Source organism: Hyaena hyaena, unplaced genomic scaffold (assembly GCF_003009895.1).
Source record: "Hyaena hyaena isolate Hyena2069 unplaced genomic scaffold, ASM300989v1 scaffold_0, whole genome shotgun sequence".
NCBI classification, from domain to species: domain Eukaryota; kingdom Metazoa; phylum Chordata; class Mammalia; order Carnivora; family Hyaenidae; genus Hyaena; species Hyaena hyaena.
Genome location: NW_024080632.1, coordinates 14,252,363 through 14,272,823, shown reverse-complemented (window position 1 = coordinate 14,272,823; position 20,461 = coordinate 14,252,363). Strand labels below are relative to the sequence as shown.

Sequence of the window (20,461 nt, the reverse complement as noted above, 5' to 3'; positions counted from 1 at the left end):
AAAAAAAAAAAGATGGATTTGGAAATTCTGCATTGTCTTATTTGTTTCTCTAGCTGGCATTTCCCTTCCATTTCTCCATGCTTTGTAGCTGTGGTTTACTCTGCTCACAAGCATATCATTTATCACCTGTCAGAATTTTCTGGGGCAAAATATCTAAATGTTAAATTGTTGTTTTTAATTTCTCTAAGCTCATAAGGCTCTAAGAATTAACATTTTTCTCCTGCACTGAGTTATCATGATAATTTTTAGTAATGTGCAACGGATCAAAACAAGAGGGAATTAATTTTGATAAATATTGTTAAACACAAGTGAATTCTTCTCAGGAACGTACCTCTTGATGAGTGGTACGGAGTATCTCCTCAAGTATGTCACTTGGATGAGTACTTTCTGCAAAAACAAGACGGGGCTTGGTGGCACTTCCAATCTCATTTTTCATTTTTACTGAATGAATGTAAATGTGCAAAGCTTTGTTTGCATATAGAAATTGAGGGGGGGGCCCGAAGGCATTTTGTAATAACCCATAAACTAACACCACCTGGTGTTTTCAACAACTTCCAAGCTATATGCTGATGGGCACACAGCAATCGCTCATGAAAGATTATTTTTAGTGATCTAATTTGCTGACAGCTTGATTAGGCTCGCTTTCAATTTGGTTAAAAATAATAAAAAGGAATTGGAAACTAGATGACTTGCAAAAGGAATTGTAACTGTGTCATTGGCATCCCTTTTGAGGTGTCCTGGAGGGTTTAATCTCACAGTGCTGTGCTGTGAGGGGCACTGCAGAGACTGGGGCAGCGAGAAGCGGGAGGGGGTGCTTGAGAAAAGGAGACTGAGGCCGGGAATGGGTGAGCCCCCCACCCTGTTCTCAGGAAAGAGTGTGTATGGAAGCGACGACCTGGAAAACAATTCCTTTAAAGTCGCCATGTCAGGGCGCCAGGGGCAGGGCTCAGTCGGTTGAGCATCCGACTCTTGGTTTCAGCTCAGGTCATGATCTCACAGTTTGTGGGTTCGAGCTCCACGTCTGGCTCTGCGCTGGCAGCGCAGAGTGTCCTTGGGATTCTCTCTCCCTCTCTCTCTGCCCCTCCCTTGCCTGTGCCGTCTCTATCTCTCTCAAAATAAATTGGTAAAACTTAAAAGAAAATTTTTATAAGTAAATAAAAGTAGCCATGTCTGCTGGTCCCTTGGAGCATGTGCCTCTGGGTCGCCTCGGTTTGCAGCCCGCTGCCTGAGGACATGCCTGAAGGAATGGTTTTTGGGTCAGACAGCACCAGTCAATGCCTTCACCTCTTTGGGCCTCAGTTACCTTGTCTGCAAAATGGGGATAATAATAGCACCCACCTTGTAGGGGTGCCGCAAACATTAGGTAAGATGCCAGTATAAAGAGTTTAGCATGCTGTCCCATAGTCATGGTGAGGACAAAGGATGAGAGCTCCTGTCAGCCTTCCTGAGCTCTACTCACTCTTCCCTGGGATACTGAGCAGGTTTCTTAACCCTTTGAGCCTCAGTTTCCCTGTCTATAAAATGGGTATGATCATTCAAACCTCATCAGCTCTATTCAATAACAAACAATGTATCAATGACTTTGCACACCAGTGAGCGCTCAGTGAAGGTTTCCTCTTACAAGTAGCCTACAGTTCTCATCCCAGCCTTCGTCTTGTTTTTTGTATCCTCCAAACCCTTAATATTTTCTTTTGCTAATTAAAAATTTTTAATGTTTATTTTTGAGAGAGAGAGAGAGTGAGCAGGGGAGGGGCAGAGAGAGAAGGAGACACAGAATCTGAAGCAGGCTCCAGGCTCTGAGCTGTCAGCACAGAACCCGACGCGGGGCTCGAACCCACAAACTGTGAAATCATGACCTGAGCCAAAGTTGGATCCCCAACCGACTCAGCCACCCAGGCACTCCTTGTTTTTAAAATTTTTAGGTTTATTTATCTACTCTGTGTGTGTGTGTGTGTGTGTGTGTGAGAGAGAGAGAGAGAGAGAGAGAGAGAGAGAGAGAGAACCAGTGGGGGAGGAGCAGAGAGAGAGGAGGATACAGGATCCCAAGCAGGCTCTGTGCTGACAGCAGAGATCCTGATGTGGGGCTCAAACTCACAAACCGTGAGATCATGACCTTAGCTGAAGTCAGATGCTTAAGGGACTGAGCCACCCAGGCGCCCCTACCTTTGACATTTTCTCAGCAACAGGGCAAGACATTTCTCTGAAATGGTGAAAAATTGGTAAGCTGCTATAGCTCTGTAGCTATACTGCTTGATTCCAGCCCAGGCTCTACTACCTACACCCGGGTGATCCTGGCCAAGGGACCCGCCCTCTCTGAGCCTCTGTTTCCTCATCGGTTAAATCGGGACAAGGGTTTCATCCACCCCACAGGATTGTCGTAAGGCTTAAACGGTGACATGAGGCACATAGAATACTGTTTGGACTTTAACAGGCTCTCAGCCAATGTTGGCTCATTGGTATCACTGGGATGCAATGTCACAGGTCCAATCCATCGCTCCCTTTCTCTGTGGCTGCTCCAGGCTGCTGTCTAACAGAAGCTGTCTCTCCATCCGCAGGTAGTCTTCGTTGGCATGATGTCCAGTTCCACCCTCTGGGGAAACATCTCAGACCAGTACGGCCGGAAAACAGTAAGGCGACCCTTCCTAAGCGCATGTCCTCCGGGTTAATCTCCATGGTGACGCTGACAAGTGGCAAAATGGGGCTCTGCTTAGCGTTTGGGAGGCCCGACTAGCTATGTTGAAATGCAATGGGAAGACATCGCTGTGAGGCCATGGGCTCTCGCAATCGCACATTCCTAGTGGGGCCCGAGCGTGTACATTTCAGAGCGCAGAAGATGGTATTGGTGCCACTCGGATCCCCGTGGCACCCCGCATTCCCTTACACAGGGCTGGGGGCAGGCAAGGGCTGGTAGATCAAGACGGCAACTTTCTTGGCCTCAAGGGAATCATCTGCCAATCCCAGCAGGACTGAGCTCCGGGGCCCGCCGTGAGAACCTGCTCACGAAGGTTCCCTGAATTGTCTGCCTCCCCCTCCCCGGGATCACCACCCAAATAAACTGTACTAGAATTCTTGCGTCAGGGTCTGCTGTTGGGGAAGCCTGGCCTAAGATACGACATGAAATGGATTTGCAAGGAAGAAGGGAACTTACAGGTCTGGTGTTGCGATGAACTCTTACCGTTTTATTTGTTTACTTCATGGCCCCCTTTGCATTTTATGCTGCTCTTGTTTTTCAAGGCTTCACTTGGCTTCTTTGATATCTCAGTATGTGTATGTGAACTTAGGCCTGATGGGAGAAAAGATCTCTATAGATCCAGTCAAGCTTGCTGGGTTAAGTGCCCTGCTCAGGACAAAGCAGCCATTCCAATAGAGCATCCTCAGTGATCTCACTCTTTATCGTTCTCTGTCCTGGACTCTCCTCTTCAGCCTGCAGTTTCCCCAGAGGCTGGGTGGGATAGTGGGTACATGCTTGGGCTCTGGGATCAGGTAGACCTGGGCTGGGTTCAGTCCCGCCCTTGCCACTCCTGGCTGTGTGACCTCAGGGAAGCGAATTGACCTCTCTCAGCATTGACTTCCTCAAACATGCAAAGAAAAAAATGACAGCATCTACATTGGAGGGTTAATTGAGATCCGAAGTATGCATGGCTTTGTATAATGCCAGGCACGTCATGTCAGCTGGCCTTGCAATGATAGCATTTCTAACAAATTCCCAGGTGATGCTCTTGCTGCTGCTGATCTGGGGCCCATACTTTGAGAACTATTGGCTTAGACGAGCGTGGATGTCTAAGGAAGGAAGAAAGAAGGAAGATATGGATGCGGAGTAGGTAACAGGCAGGGTCCACTGTACCCAGCATGCCATGAACTGAAAATAAGCCAGTGACCTGTATGGTAGACCCTATGCCAACCATGATTCGTGCTTGGTACTATTACTGCTCTGATTTTATGGAAGGGGAAACTGAGGCACAGAGTATCAGCAGCTTGCCCAAGGCCACTTAGTTGGTGTGTCACAGGGCCAGGTCTTACTCTTTCTGAGTCTAGACTCTTCCCTTAACTGTGATGCCAGTGGCTTGAATCTCTAGATTCTCGATTAGTATATGTTGGCTCAATGAATGAATGAATGAATGAATGAGTGGTTGAACAGTGCAGTCCAGCTGCTGCCCCTCCTACTGTGGAAACGTGGGGGCCAGCAGGCACCTGGGAGACCCTGACTAATAACACCACCAAGAAGTGGCTGGGGCAGGAACAGAGGCAGCCAGGCTGGTAAACCAACCACAGCCACTGCAGTGCGGGGGCTCCTTGTTGGTTTTAGAGCCTGGGCAGGTCTGTTGGGAAGCCCTCCCCGGGCCTCCCGAACAGATAGGAGCTGCAGTACTCCAGTCTCCAGGCAGTAGCTCTCTGAACTCTGCCCCTACACACACTCCCACCCACTTCCTTTTTCTGGAGGGTGTAAGTCCCTGCTTTAACAATCTTCTAGTTGGAAGATAGGACAGAGCCAGGGCTGGCGTGGGGGTGGGGGCGGAGAAAGGGAAAGATGGAGGGAACGAGAAAGGAAAGGAGGGAATGAGGAAGGAAGGAAAGGAAGGAAAGGAAAGAAGCACCCCTTAAAATAAAACAGAGCCATTTCTTGGGCAGAGCTGCAGCAATTAAAGGAACGATATATGTGTGGCTAAGACTGAACCTAACATTAGCCCTTGCACTTTTAAAATAAAGGAAAAAGCTCTTCTAAAGTCTTCACTTGACTTCTTCCTGTGCAGACTGGGCACGGGGTGGATGACCCGTCCCTCTGTCTCTGGCTAAAAAACAGCTTTTATTTACTTGCCCTTGAAGCCAACAGGCATATGCATGAAAAATGCAGGAACCCATAACAAGGAACTTTTCTCTGCCCCAAATTCTATTACCCAATCACTGAATCATGGAGCCATGAGGAGTACATGGGGAAAGAAGTGAAAAAAAACCTGAATCTGGGGCCTGAGTCAGCCCCTGGGGGACTCAGGCAAGTTATCCCCCATTCTTGGGCCTTCTGTTTCCTTATCTATGTCAGAGGAGATCGGATTCAATAATAACTGATAGTCATAGCTACCATTTATGGAATTCCCCAAACTGAAGGGCAAATGGGTTTGCTGTCTCTTGTGTCTGTTCTAATCGCTCAGTAGGGGATGCCAGACACATGGATTTGAGGAGTCAGAAGGCTCAGTGGGACAGTGCTATGATCGATTAGTGATGTCTGCCAGGGGCACAGGACAGGAGGATGGATAAATGAGTGTAGTATATCCCACAAGGAAGGTGACCGTGCCTGTTTTGCTCACTGGGGTGGCCCTGGCATTTGGCACAGCCTTACAGCAGACACTCCATGTAAATACTTTGCGAGGGGCTGAGCTGGATGGATGAAAATCAAATCTCCTTGTTCCACTTTCTGCTTCTCTCTCATCCTCTCCAGACCAGCAAATGACTTTACTGATGAGTGTTCTTTCTTTATGGGAAGTCCACAAAAGTCATTAGCTTTGATCCCTGGGAAGAGGCGTTCATTCTGTCAGTAACGTCAGTCATGCCTATGGTGTTCCCAGGAGGTAGCCCTATAGGATGTAGATGTCTTCATTTTATGATGGGTCTCGGAGGAGAAAACTAAGGCTTAGATTTTAAGGAGATTTGTAGAGGCACCTGGGCAGCTCAGTTGGTTAAGCACTGAACTTTGGCTCAGGTCACAATCTCTCAGTTTGTGAGTTCAAGCCCCGCATTAGGCTCTGTGCTGACAGCTTGGAGCCTGGAGCCTACTTCAGGTTCTGCGTCTCCCCCTCTTTCTGCTTCTCCTCTGCTCATGCTCTGTCTCTCTAAAATATAAACATTAAAAAAAAATTTTCAACACTTTTTTTTAAGTTGAAAAGATTCATAAATGGGTTTTCTGTAATGCCATTTACTGAATCTTGTGCGTCCTGAACACATTTTGGCAACTTCTAGAAGAGTAATTCTCAACGAGGGAGGGGGTGGGAAAATTTTTGTCTCCCCTTCCTCTCAGGGGACCCTCAGCAATGTCTGGAGCAACGTCTGTGGCTGTCACAAGTCAGGGGAGGGTGCTCCTGGCATCTAGTGAGTAGAAGTTGAGATCCGGATCAACATCCCAAAGTGCACAGGATGGTCCACACCATGACGAATTACCGAGTTCAAACCGTGAAGGGTGCCAGAGCTGGGAAACCGGGCGCTAAGAGTGAATGCACAGCTGCAGTATTGTGAAGAGTTCATTCTTCACCAATGTATTGCATAGCCTGGGACTGCTCCGCCCTTACTTCCAACTTACCTCCGGTGCTAGCCTGGACAAATGAAATGCTAAGGTGACATCCCCGTGAGAGCATAGGCTCTGAGACCTGACTGCTAAGGTTCAAATCCAGGCTCCTCTGCAGACAGGCTGCATGACCCTAAGCAAGGGACTCAACCTCCCCGTGCCTCAGTCTCCTCATCTCTTAATGGGATAAAAATAACCTCTCTTCCACAGGAGTGTTCTAGGAGTAAATGGGCCCTTGCACCGAAAGCTCTTGGCACAGAGGAAGCAATTCATAAACGTGCATTAGCGTTCCTATCATTTGCCAAGTTCATGGTGCTGATAAATGGTGACACTGGTGTTAAAACGCAGGTGTGTCTGCTCCAGAGTCCACATCCTTGGCTGCTGCGAGACAGAACTGAATTATCCCCCAGGATTCGGTTGACCAGTTGGACATTCATGCATTCCAAAGACATGAAGCTTGGGAGGGTTGCCTATAGAGTGGCCTGCACAAAGCTGGCATGACCGGAGAGGAGAGAAAGCGTCCCAGACTTCAGGGCCCTCTCCTCCCTGCGTGGAATTCTGGCCCAACCACAGGGAGGATGGATCCGGTTCTAATTATAAAGCCTCTGTAGAACTCCTCCAGAAACCGAGGGTGAGCCGGGCAGCTGGCGAGCTTTAGCAAGTGCCAACAATCTCCTCCTAGCTCCTTGATCTGCCTCCACCCAGCTGGGAGGCTTCTGGGAGGGTGTCTGCTCCATGACTTTGCAGGGGGATCACATAAGGGGTTAGGACTCAGTGGGCCGCTTTGATTCCTACAGAAGTTTCTACACCCCGCGGGCTTATGGCGGCCACAGAAAGGAAGGGCAGCTGCAGGTGTGTGGCCTCGAGGGGACGAAGATAAACACACCCAGGTTCATATTCTGATGCTCCTTCCCCTCTGCCGAGTGACGGGAGCTTAGGCAGATATTTTCACTTCTCTGAGCCTCAGTTTCCCCATTTTCCCCTCCTGTAAAATAAGGTTGATAAGAGCAAGAGTTCAGAGGATTACATAAGAAATGTACGTAATGCTCTTACAGCAGTGTTTACTGATGCATGGTTAGCCCGAGATCCATGGGAACTATTACTGGCTCTGACAAAGAAAAAACGTTTTAGAATATGATTGGGTCACTCTCTGGTTCAAAGTCTATAGGTCCTGCCTGGATGGCTCTGTCCGTTGAGCATCCGACTCTTGATTTCACTCAGGTCATGATCCCAGGGTCATGGGATCGAGCCCCACGTCAGGGAAGGCACCACACTGAGTGTGGAGCCTGCTTAGGATTCTCTCTCTCTCCTTCCCTCTACCTCTCTCCCCTGCTTATGCCTACTCTTTCTCTAAAATAAAATGGAAAAAGAAATTCAAAGGCTATAGGTCCGTGTCATCTATGTTATCTATAGGAAAGGATGAAGAGAAAGTGGCTGGAGGGCCACAGACCTCTCCTCTCAGTGTTTTGAAGATCCCCCCAGGCCCCTTTGCCCCGTGACTGTTTCCCCCGTACTTGTACATGACTGGAGAACACCGGGGGTGGGGGAAGGGCTGTAGACAGTCTTTTGTGACTGAGCAATGCTCATGGCCACAACATCAGCAAGCTCCTCTTGGCGGTTACAGACCCAGAACCCTATGGCAGGAAGACACTCAGAAGCTTACAGCCATTGCAGGCTACAGGCTGTAAACCAGTGAGCCATGAACCAAATACGGCCTACCCAAGGGTTTATTCAACCCATACGATACTGTACAGGATTTGGAATCCATTGCCTCTGTTTCAAAAATGATGTGTTTTGCATAAAAATAAGGAGTTGTGTGTTGTCATTGTATTTTTTTTTTTAATTGGGCGACCTGGCAGCCGGGGGTCCACGTTCCATGATGGCAACTTGGGGCTAGAGCTGAGGAGAAGCTGACAAGATGGCCAAGCTCTCTTGCATTCTCTTGGACCCGCCTGTCCTTGTTGTGGGATAGTGTTGTGCATGTTCTTGGTCAGAGGCAATGGGAACCATCAAAGGCCCAGGAGGAGGGGAGTGGCTCCTCGAAGATACGAGCCGGCCTTCAGGGTTGGAAATCCTGAGTCCAGTTCTGGCTCTGCTGATCCTGGATGAATCACTGGACTGCTTTGACCCTCCCTGAGCTGGTTTGTAAAGTAGGAGTGGAAATAGCGGCCTCTTTCCCTGGCTGCCGTGAGGACCTGGTCTTACGTGACAATAATTACAAAACGCAAATCAAAGTTCCATGAAGCCAGAGACTATGGCCGCCACACTCCCTGTAGCCCGGAACAAAGTCCAGTGTTTAGCAAACAGGAGGCACTTGATATATGCATGGCAAAGGGATGAATGAATGAATAATAGTGTCTTGACTGCCAGGCACTTGACATGTGCTCCATATATACATATTGAACAAATGAATTAATGAATGATGCATAACAGTACCTTTAGTTCTGGGCACACAGCAAGTGCCCATTACATGTATATTGAATGAATGACTAGTATATAGCATTATCTCTAGGGTCTGGCACACAGCAGGTACTCGATATATGCTTATTGTTGAATCAATAGTTGGATGAGCAAATTAATGAATGCATAATGTCTATGCTTCTATCTGTAGAGCTTGGCTTACAGGGAAGGCTCAGTAAATGAATATGGAAGGAAGAAAAGGAGAGAGGGAGATGAGGGGGAGGAAGGAGCCACCAAGCTGAAAGGCAGGACAGATGTTAGGCAGAATGACAAGTGAGGTTAATGAAAAGCTCAAAGGCCTGGGAGACATTTCTGCAGAGTCCCTAGCACGGCTCGCACGGGGCTTGCTGGCAGTGCTCATGGCTTTGCAGTAGCCCTGGCGGTATTCACAAAGGGTTGCTGAGCGCTCATTTCCGGGCCAGCTGGAAAGCCCTGGCGTCAGCGGGCAAGTGCAGAGCTGGCTGCAGTCTGCTGTGACCCCACAGGACAAGTCAGCACACAGGTCTTTGCTGCCTAGCCTGGGGTCACGCAGTGACCCCCCACGGGGTAACGCAGCTCCCGGGTAGTCCCTAGAGGGAGGCTTAGCTTTCAGGCGCCAGTCTGGGTGCCCTTTTCCCTTAGCTCTGCCTCTTCTCCTGCTCTGTTTTCCTTCTTTCCTTTCACTTTCTCTGCTGCTAATGATATCCTATTTCTGATTCAAGACTCCTTGCATTCCAAGGAAGCAAACCCCTCTTAAATCAGCTTAAGCCAAAAGAAAGGACATAAGCATATGTGTGGCAAGTACTGATTTCATAGTCATGGGTTATTGCTGCAATAGAACCAGAGCTCCCTAGGCTTTCCTCATTCCTAGCCCACCTGTTTTGGTATGCACTTAATATCTTTCTTTATAACAACTTCATTTAAAAAAAAAAAAACAACACCTCAAATGCATGTTTTTGGAAAAGGAATCTTTATAGAGAGTCTTAAATAGGAAATCAGTAGCAATTGGATAAGTAGGAAATATCTGCAAACATAAATGCAATGAAGGGACACCTGGGTGGCTCAGTCGGTTAAGCCTCTGACTTCAGCTCAGGTCATGATCTTCACGGTTCGTGAGTTCAAGCCCCTTGTTGGGCTCTGTGCTGACAGCTCAGGGCCCGGCACCTGCTTTGGATTCTGCGTCTCCCTCTCTCTCTGCCCCGCCCCTGTTCATGCTCTGTCTCTCTCTGTCTCTCTCTCTCTCTCTCTCTCTCTCTCTCAAAGATACATAAACATTTAAAGAAATTAAAAATAAATAAATACAACGAAAAAAAGTGTTACTAAATTCTAGTCAGTTCTGGTAGCTCCCCGCTGCCCAGTCTGTTACAGAGAGATTAGCAGGCATTTTAAAAGGCGTTAAAGACAGACTAGCACCGCATGGATACTTTCTCTTGGACGCAATCAGAAGAATAACGATGGAAATGAAAAGAAATCACTTTCTTGCAAGGTAATGCAAGTTGTTTAAAATATTCCCCCCTACCTCTTAAAATCATTTTCCGAGAGACTGGCAGACCTCCAAATTTCTTCTCTACTCCCTTTTAAGCCATTTTCATTTTTAAAGTTTCTTTATCTCTACACCCAGAACACTAGGCTCGAACTCACCATCCCAAGATCAAGAGTCACATGCCCTTCCGACTGAGCCAGCCAGGCACCCCTGTCCATTTTAATTTAATTTAATTTAATTTAAAAAATATTTTTAATGTTTTTATTGATTTCTGAGAGAGAGAGAGAGAGACAGCGTGAGCAGGGGAGGGTCAGAGAGAGAGGGAGAAACAGAATCTGAAGCGGGCTCCAGGCTCTGAGCTAGCTGTCGGCACAGAACCTGAAACGGGGCTCAAACCCATGAACCATGAGATTATGACCTGAACCAAAATCAGGCGTTTAACCAACTGAGCCACCCAGGCGCCCCACGATTTTAATTTTAAAGCTAAAATCACCGTGCTTCACACTTTCCCCCAGGGAGACAGGGGCGTGAACTCAAAGATGGATCTGGGAGAAGTACTACAGAAAGAGACCTGCCCGGACCCCACGTTGCAGGTCTAAAATCCACGTAAAATTCACATTCTACTCCATAATGTGTCTGGTGTTGGTGTGATACCAAAATCCCATTTTGGGGGCATCTGGGTTGCTCAGCTGGTTAAGCATCTGACTTCAGCTCAGGTCTTGATCTCACGGTTCGTGAGTTTGAGCCCTGCGTTGGGCTCTGTGCTGACAGCTTAGAGCCTAGAGCCTGCTTCAGATTCTGTGTCTCCCTCTCTTGCTTGAGCTCTATCTCTCTCCCTCTCTCTCAAAAATAAATAAAGCATTAAAAAATTTTTAATACCATTTTAGGGGCACCTGGGTGACTCAGTTGGTTAAGTGCCTGACTTTGGCTTGGGTCGTGATCTCATGTTCTTGAGTTCAAGCCCCACGTGGGGCTCTGCACTGACAGTGTGGAACCTGCTTGGGATTCTCTCTCCCTCTCCCTGCCCCTCCCTTACTTGCTCGCTTGCTCTTGGGTGCGTGCTCTCTCCATCTCTCTCTGTGTCTCAAAAATAAACAAATATTTAAAATAAATAAAAATCCCATTTTAAATTGAATTCACCCTTAATTTTTTCTCAGTCTCTAAGAGTAATGAACATTCCCCGCATATGTTCTGTGTTTGGCTCATAGCATTGTGTCCCTCGGTGGTTCTCAATCCCATCAAATACAGTGTCCCCTTTACTCAGAAAGTGTTATAGAGGTGCCTGGGTGGCTCAGTCGGTTGAGCGTCTGAGGCTCTTCATGAGTTCCAGCCTCACACTGGGATCGCTGCTGTCAGTGCAGATCCCAATTCTGATCCTCTGTCCCCCTCTCTCTGCCCTACCCCCTTCCCCTCTCAAAAATAGATAGACATTAAGAAAATTTTTTAAAAAATTTTTGATGTTTATCTATTTTTGAGAGACAGACAGAGCACGAGCAGGGGAGGGGCAGAGAGAGAGGGAGACAAAGAATCTGAAGCAGGCTTCAGGCTCTGAGCTGTCAGCACAGAGCCTGATGCGGGGCTCAAGCCCACTAACTGCGAGATCATGACCTGAGCTAAAGTTGGCCCAACCAACTGAGCCACCCCGGTGCCTCTAAAAATTTTTTAATAAAAAAGAAAATATTATAACAACTTTTAATAATGCCCCTTCATTATCTAGAAATAATTTCAAAAATAAAGTAGCCACTCATATAATCTTTAAAAGAAATCAGGTATAAAAATATGAAAAAAATAAAAGAAATCAGGTATAATTCCCTAATCATGATAGGACAGAGAATTTGTTTAAAGGCAACAATTAATTAAACAAGATTTGTTTTCAAAATGCAAATGTGTATGTACAATTGCCTAGGTAATAAAGGGAAGAGGTTAATATTTGTCCCCGGTTATAAATAAGCTTGTATTTAATTGAATTTTGTTGATGCTTTTCTCTTCATATTTGACATTTTGAAATAGGTTTAGATCAGTCTATTCATAGATACACACAGAGGCCCAGGGAATGCAGACGGATACTGAAGTGTTCTCTCCGTGACTCAAACACCATATGCAGTGTTGCCACTGACAACACGGCTTCCTGCAATGATGAACAAGTTTGGAAAGTTCCAGATAAAGCCATGCACCGACTTCCTTTGACTTACCTAGAAGTTGCACTCCTGCAAAATTAAGTGTATATTCAAACTATGTCCTCCCCCAAATCTTATTTACATATAAAATAGAGTGACGGTCAGGGTGCAGATAATCATAGTCTTCAGTTTGAGATGGGGCAGGATGCAGGACCCTAGTCACCGAGTCTCATGCACTGCGGGACATCTAACATCTCAGGGCAGTGTGTATTCAGCGCCCATCATGAGACAACTAAGAATACCCCACTGTTGCCCCACACATCCCCCCCAGGGATTGGCACCATCATGCAGAGAACCCCTTGGGTCCCCTTGGTTGTGTGGGTTACCCTGTGGCATGATGCCATTGATGGGGGCCATCGTGCTCGGGGGCCAAACGACCTGCAGGTGCTGAGAAGCGCTGCGACTCGGTGTCTTCCTTCTCCACAGGGGCTGAAGATCAGCGTGCTCTGGACCCTGTACTACGGCATCCTCAGTGCTTTTGCGCCCGTGTACAGCTGGATCCTGGTGCTCCGGGGCCTGGTGGGCTTCGGGATCGGAGGGGTCCCCCAGTCGTAAGTAAACTTACCCAGCTCTGCCATCCAGCCAGGCAGCCGGTCCACTACGTTCATGGCCTCGGGGGGGATGCAGGGATGGCCCATCAGGGCTTCTGGTGTCAAGGAGGTACCATGTAGCCAGAGATTAGTATCGTTATTAGTACTGTAATAATTGACAACACGAAAGCGACACCTGGCTGGCTCAGTCGTTGGACTGTGAGACTCTTGATTTCGGGGTTGTAATTTTGAGCCACGCATTGGTTATAGAGAATACTTAAAAATAGGATGTAAAAAAAAAAAAAACACAACAGCTAGAAAGTCATAGATGTGAAATATTAGTAAAAATATTAGACTAGCATTGATTGGACATTTCGCTCGGACACATCGCAACAGCCCCAGAAGATGTGTGCTGTCAAGTGATTGCAATCTCCATTTTATAGTGAAAACCAAGATTCAGTGGGTGAAGTCGTTTGCCCAAGTCACGTGGTGTGCAGTGGAACTAAGAACCTGAGTCTGTCTGCCTACAGCGTCCATGCTCTTAACCATCACGCATGAGGCCCTTTACCCACTTCTAACCTAAGCATGGGGTGGGGGTTGGGCCTAACCGTATGTGAATTGAGTGCTATTTTGTTGTGCTATTGTTAAGGTACTGACAGTAATCAGTTGCAGAAAAAAGTCACTCTCTCCTGGGAGATTGGCAGACAATGGCATGTGGGCGACATCTGACCTGCTGACTGCTCTTATAAATAAAGTTTTATTGGAACACAGCCATGCCCATCATTTGCATATTACCTATGTCCATTTCCATATACAGCAACGAAGTTGAGTAGTTTCAGCAGAGTCAATATTTACTATCTGGTACTTTATAGAAAAGGTGCATTGACCCCATCCTAAAGGATGATAATGGCCAATATTTAGTTTTTACCAAGTGGCAGGTGCTATTCCAAACCAGTTACCAGATTATCTCATTTAATCCCTCCAAATTTCCTAGGCATTTTCTATTTTTTTGTTTAGTTTTTTACTTAAAAAAATTTTAAATGTTTATTTATTTTGAGAGAGACAGAGCATGAGCAGGAGAGGGGCAGAGAGAGAGGGAGGCTCTCAGACAGAGCATGAGCAGGCTCCAGGCTCTGAGCTGTCAGAACAGAGCCTGATGCGGGTCTTGAACCCACAAACTGTGAGATCATGAACTGAGCTGAAGCTGGACGCTTAACTGACTGAGTCACCCAGGCGCCCCGTGTTTATTTATTTTGAGAGAGAGAGCTCAAGCATGCATGCACACACAGTAGTAGGGGAAAGGAAGAGAGAGAGAGGGAGAGAATCTTTTTCTCTTAATTTTTAAAATATATTATTTGTTTTTTAAAAAATATTTATATTTATTTCTAGGAGAGAGAGAGAGAGTGTGAGCAGGGGAGGGTCAGAGAGAGAGGGAGACACAGACTCTGAAACAGGCTCCAGGCTCTGAGCTGTCAGCACAGAGCCCGACGCGGAGCTTGAACCCACGAACTGCGAGATCATGACCTAAGTGAAAGTCGGACACTCAACCGACAAAGCCACCCAGGCACCCCATAAAATATATTATTTGTTTTTAAAAGATAGAGAGAGCAAGAGTGGGAGAGGGGCAAAGAGAGAGAGGTAGACACAGAATCTGAAAGAGGATCCAGGCTTCGAGATGTCAGCACAGAGCCTGATGCAGGGCCCAAACCCATGAACCATGAGATCACGACCTGAGCTGAAGTCGAATGCTTAACCAGCTGAGCCACCCAGGCACCCTGGAAAAGAGAGAATCCCAAGCAGTGCAGAGCTTGACACGGGGCTCGATCCCATAAACCATGAGATCATAACCTGAGACAACATCAAGAGTCAGTGGCTCAACCAACTGAGCCGCCCAGGCACCCTGGTAAATTCTATTAATCATCCCATTTTATAGATTTTACTGAAGCACAGAGAGGTAAAGTGACTTACCTCAGGTGGGACAGCCAGGAAGAGGCAGAACCAGAGTCTGAACTCAGGAGCTTAGGCTGTAACCATTGCATTGTACTTTTCTTTCTATTAAGGATGCAACCATAAGAGACTCTTAAATACAGAGAACAAACTGAGGGTTCCTGGAGTGGGGGGGAAGGGCTACATGGGGGATGGGCATTAAGGAGGGCACTTGTTGGGATGACCACTAGGTGTCCTATGTAAGAGATGAATCACTGGGTGGTTCTACTCCCGAAGCCCAAACTACACTGTATTTAACTAACTTGAATTTAAATTTAAAAAATTTTGTTTGAAACACCCAGAGACAGATTGGGGAAAATATAGGATATTTCATAGGAAGAGATCTGAATGAAAAGAGGAAGCTGTAGTTGAGTCTGAGGAAGTCTAATTCCTTGGAAGGCCCATTCTGGTTAACTAGTTGAGGTGAGATATGTAAGAATTGAAAGCTGAGGTTGGACAGGGAGACCAGGGCAAGCTTGCTAAAGGTCTTGAATGCCAGGTCAAAGGTATTGTCTACAGGCAGTGGGGAGCCACTGAGAGTTCTTGAGCATGGGAGGCACTTTGGAAGTGTTAATCTGGCAATAGACGGTAGGATGCGTTAGAGGCAAAGAATGATAATTCCTGTAGCAATAATTTAGGGAAATTTCACACGAGGACCAGTTTATTCATTCATTCAACCACTATTTCTTGAGAGCCTACTATGTCACTGACCTGCACTAGATGCTGGGGCTACAGCAGTGAACAAGACAGACATGGTCCCTGTTATAAGTGGGGATCCCGGGGAACAGAATGTGAGATGGAGAGTAGTGTGCACATGGCTATATCGATCAGCACCTGCAGGGGAGGGAAAAAACCGTGAATGAGCAGAGGGAAGAGTTGAGTACAGCTGAGCCTATAGGAGTTCCAGAGCTGGGGTGGCTCCTTAGAGTTATTCCAAATTGAGGCATGGGGGCTGGACCCCTGCACCCTCATATCAGCTGCATTGGATGTGGGCTGCCCTCAAGGAGGGAGCATGACTTGGGGCAAGGCAGCTACTTTGGGCCAGGGCAATTCCTGCAAGGAACTCAATTCTGAGGTCCTAGCAAGTATCATTTCTGGTCATTCCAGAAGGACTATGTGCCTCAGTCCTGAAGGAGGAGTTCAGGTGGCCTCATCACAGCACCCATGACAGTCCACCCCTTGATCCACTTGCTGCATATAATGTCACCCCATCTAGGAACAGCTTCTCCAGGATTCTGGTTGGTCTTTTCCCTGAAAAGACCATGTCCCATGGCTAGTGGGACAACGTGCAGTCATCTCCTATTGCTGCTGGCCTCACAGCTACAACTGATGCCTAGTTTCTCCCTCTCCTGCTACTTATTCCAGGTTCCCCTTGCCTTGGGCTGGCACGTCCACTGATCAAGATGATCTACTTCTGGTGGAGTGATCCAGACCCTATACCCTCAGAGTCACCATGCCCTCCCAGGCCATAGCTGCTGCTTGTCCATTTAATATCAAAATCGGGCAGGGCATTACCAAGAGATGTCCACTGTTATCACCTGGGTTCCCCATTAGATAACAGTAGCCATATCAGGAGATAACCACCTCCTAATGCCCAATTCCTCAGACAGAATGCTGACTCCTTTCTTGACACAAGGAATCCAGAGTTACTAGGTGGCAAGCATTGCTTAAAGTCTATTGGGATTCTTGTGGTGTCCCCTGGGGGTGAAGCATGCCCTCTCTGGGAACCAGAACCTCTAAACCCACAAGTAGGGAACATACAAATTCCTCCTTCAACCCTTGGATTTCAGAACGATGTATTTTTTTACATAGTACCACATGATGGGCATTGATTTAAGGTTGTGTTGTGTCCTGGAAGACAGTGACCCATCCTCACCTGGCATCATCTCCAAGGCGATGCCTCCGTGGCACCTTCAAGAGGCTATTCTGTCCCTTTCTTAGGCCATCAGTGTCATGGTGGCATAAGATATGATAGGACCAGTGGATTCCATGGTCATGGACCTGCTGCTGCATCTCTTTTGATGTGTTTCGGCTTCCTAGGTCTCAAGCACTGTTCTGTGGGATTCTGTGTCAATGAATCAAATACTTTGAAAGCCCTCAGATAATGGTGCTGGCTGGCAGGAAAGGCAAACCAATACCCAGAATAGGTGCCAATTCCAGTCAAGATGAGTCACTCTGCTTCCAAAATGGAAGATGTCCAACATAAATAACTTGCCACCACGTGACATGGGATGGTTCCACCGTGGGGGCTCTGTGTTGGTCTCTGCTGATGGCAGATTGGCTCTTCGGCCACAAAAACAGCAAGATTGGCTTTGGTGCTTGAGGATCTGGCCATTGCCTCTTGTGGGCTAACAGTTCATTGGTTGATTTCTTGAGCTGTTGAATATCACGATTGGGGAAGACTAGGAGAGGGGCTCTTGAAGGGTAACGCCAACACTGAAGGAGAAAGCCTAGGTCATGGTTACCAGAATCGCATCCTGACTCTGCCGCATAATAGCTGTATGCCCTCAGGCAAGTCACTAAACCTCTCTACACCTCACTTTCTTCCTCTCTAAAATGAGGACGAAGGACAGCATACCTTTGGGGGTCACTTAGAATATTAAATGACAACACGTGTGAAGTGCCTGGGACAGTCCCAGCAGAGGACTTAGTGAAGGTTAGCATGTGTCTGGTCTGCCAAAGACTTTGGTAAGAAGCTCGGGTGTCAGTGTGATGGATGTTGGATGGTAATTACGGAAAGAATAAATGGGGACAGGAGATGTGACCACATGGATTTAACATGGGAGCTAATTCCCAGACTCTCTGCCACTTAGTGACTGGAAGGGCAGTGAGTGGCTCTCAGTTCTCAGTCCTTCTCTCCCTATTCATTATTGATTCCTCCAGGGCTCTACAAAGGAGGCATCTGACATAAACTCCTGGACCTAGGATGGGTTTAAAAACCACTAGAGCTTGAGGCAGAGACCATTAAGCCAAACCTATAAATCTGGGCTGGCAGGGGCTTGTGGCCAGTGTCTTCCACATCTGGACCAACTCCAGGGATTCCTGCAGATGCTGCCACTGCCCCATTCATGAGCCATTCATTGACTAAGGGACAGTTTTCCCCCAGTGGCTGGACGGAGTGCACTCACACAAGGACACATTAAATTCCTTTCCCAGGGATGCTCAGGTAGATCATGGGCAGAACCAGTCTCCAGAGAGCCTCCCAGATTTTCTTCCCATCAGAGGGGAGGGAAAGGAACTAAGTATTCAGAATGTCCAGTGATTCCTGTTTGAAATGGTGGAATGAGAGGTGCTAGTTTTCTCCTTCTCCTTCTCCACATTTGCTGGAAATGTCATAAAAGGCATAAGAAATAAATCTTTAACAGTGTTGGAAAGCAAGAAAAGGGTGCCATCAGCCGACCAGACATTTTGGGGAACCTCTGGAAGACTGTAGGCAGACAGGATTCCGATGGCAGAGGAACTAGAAGAGAGAAAAATCACCTCCTAAAAATGCAAAGGGGAGGGGCACCTGGGTGGCTCAGTTGGTTGAGCTTCTTACTTGGGCTCAGGTCATGATCTCAGGTTTCGTGGGTTTGAGCCCTGTGTCGGGCTCTGTGCTGACAGCTCAGAGCCTGGAGCCTGCTTGCTATTCTGTGTCTCCTCCTCTCTCTGCCTCTCCCTCACTTGCACTGTATCTCACTCTGTCTCTCAAAAGCAAATAAAGGTAAAAAAAAAAAAAAAAAAAGAAGGGGAGAGATCTTCAGAGAGGGAGGACAGGACCCCAGGGGGTAAAATTAAGGACACAGAGCAGCTGGGAGGCCTTTACCCCTACCCTTATGTCATGAGGGTCCTCAGATTGCTTGGCTGCTCTCACCCCCCTCCCCCCAATGTCATGCCTCCCATTTACTGTTCATTTACTTAATCTGACCACAGCCCATCTGTTTGTTTCTTGAGCTATTACTACTTTCCAAGCACTGCATCATGTGCTTTATCCACATGAACATTTTAAAACTCACAGAACCTCAAGACATAGATATTATTATCCCCATTTTGCAGATAAGAACACTAGGGCTTTAAAAACATTAAGTAACATGGGACACTTGGCTAGCTCAGTCAGTGAAGCAAGCAACTCTTGATTTAGGCTCAGGTCGTGATCTCACGGATTGTGAGCTCGAGCCCCACGTTGGGCTTGGGCAAACAGTGCAGAACCTGCTTGGGATCCTCTCTCTCCCTCTCTTTCTGCCTCTCTCCTGCTCTCCAGCTCACTCTCTCTCTCAAAATAAATAAGTAAAACTGTAAAAAAATAATTAAGTAACATGCCCAAGGTCACATAGCTAAAAAAATGACAGAGCTCAGATTTAAACATCCCTTGATACTACAAATATATCCTCTTAAATACTCCACTCCAGAGCTCTTTTGTCCATGAGAAGAGCAAATAAAACACAGAAACAAAATGACAGAAGAAATATTTAGTCACCCAAGAGAGCCATTGGCTTCCCAGCACCTCCGCTCCATCCATTTACATAAAAACAATCATGCCTTAATTATGTGATGCTCTTAACTAGTTCTCGAAATGTCTCCCTTAAGTTCATTATTTGGAAACATTTAGTTGAAGATTTTTTTAGATGAACATTACTTTCAATGTTTATTTATTTATCTGGAGAGAGAGAGAGAGAGTGCAAGCAGGGAAGGGTTAGAGAGAGAGGGAAGGGTTAGAGAGAGGGGAGAGAGAGAGAATTCCTAAGCAGGTGCCCAACTCAGGGATACATCCCATGAACTGTGAGATCATGGCCTGAGCCAAAATCAAGAGCCAGATGCTTTACCAGCTGAGCCACCCAGGCATCCCTAGCTGAAGATATTTTTATGTAATTAAATGTAACTCAGAGTTTCCATTCACTTAGGCTTTATACCACCTCGCAAAACCAAACGGGTAATATTTTGTTGTATAATTTTTTTAATGTTTTATTTATTTCTGAGAGAGAGAGACAGCATGAGCAGGGGAGGGTCAGAGAGAGAGGGAGACACAGAATCTGCAGCAGGCTCCAGGCTCTGAGCTAGCTGTCAACACAGAGCCTGACGCGGGGCTCGAACCCACAAACCGTGAGATCATGACCTGAGCCAAAGTTGGACGCTCAACCGATTGAACCACCCAGGTGCCCCTCTATAATTTTTTAAAGTCCAACAAGCCGAAGTCTCTACAATGAATTATTAGTGTAAATACAATTGATATTATTTGAAACTAAAAAATGTTTTTCTTTCAGTTTTAGTAAGGTGTAATTGACATTCAGCACTATACGTTCAAGGCGTACAACATGAAGCCTTGACTTACATATCTTGCAAAATGATCATCTTATCTGCAGACTATATTATTAATAAAGAGCCCCTCCCTCTGCCCTGATCAATGTTTTTATATGCTTCCTTCCCTCCTTTTTATTTCTATAATTAAAAATTTTTAAATGTTTATTTATTTTGAGAGAGAGTGTGAGTGAGAGAGGAGCAGAGAGAGAGAGGGAGAGAGAGAATCCCAAGCAGGTGCCTCACTGTCAGCACAGAGCTGGACACAGTACTCAGTCTCACGAACTGTGAGATCGTG

The 20,461-nt window shown here is 46.8% G+C and overlaps 1 protein-coding gene across 1 annotated transcript in view; it reads left to right on the top strand.

The window, feature by feature from the left end:
• Nucleotides 1-20,461, top strand: part of LOC120239179 (SV2 related protein) — a 78,848-nt gene that overhangs the window by 25,826 nt on the left and 32,561 nt on the right. The window contains exons 5-6 of the mRNA XM_039243699.1: nt 2,556-2,627; nt 12,800-12,924. Of these exons, the coding sequence (XP_039099630.1) occupies nt 2,556-2,627; nt 12,800-12,924 (197 nt within the window). The remainder of the gene's footprint in view (nt 1-2,555; nt 2,628-12,799; nt 12,925-20,461) is intronic.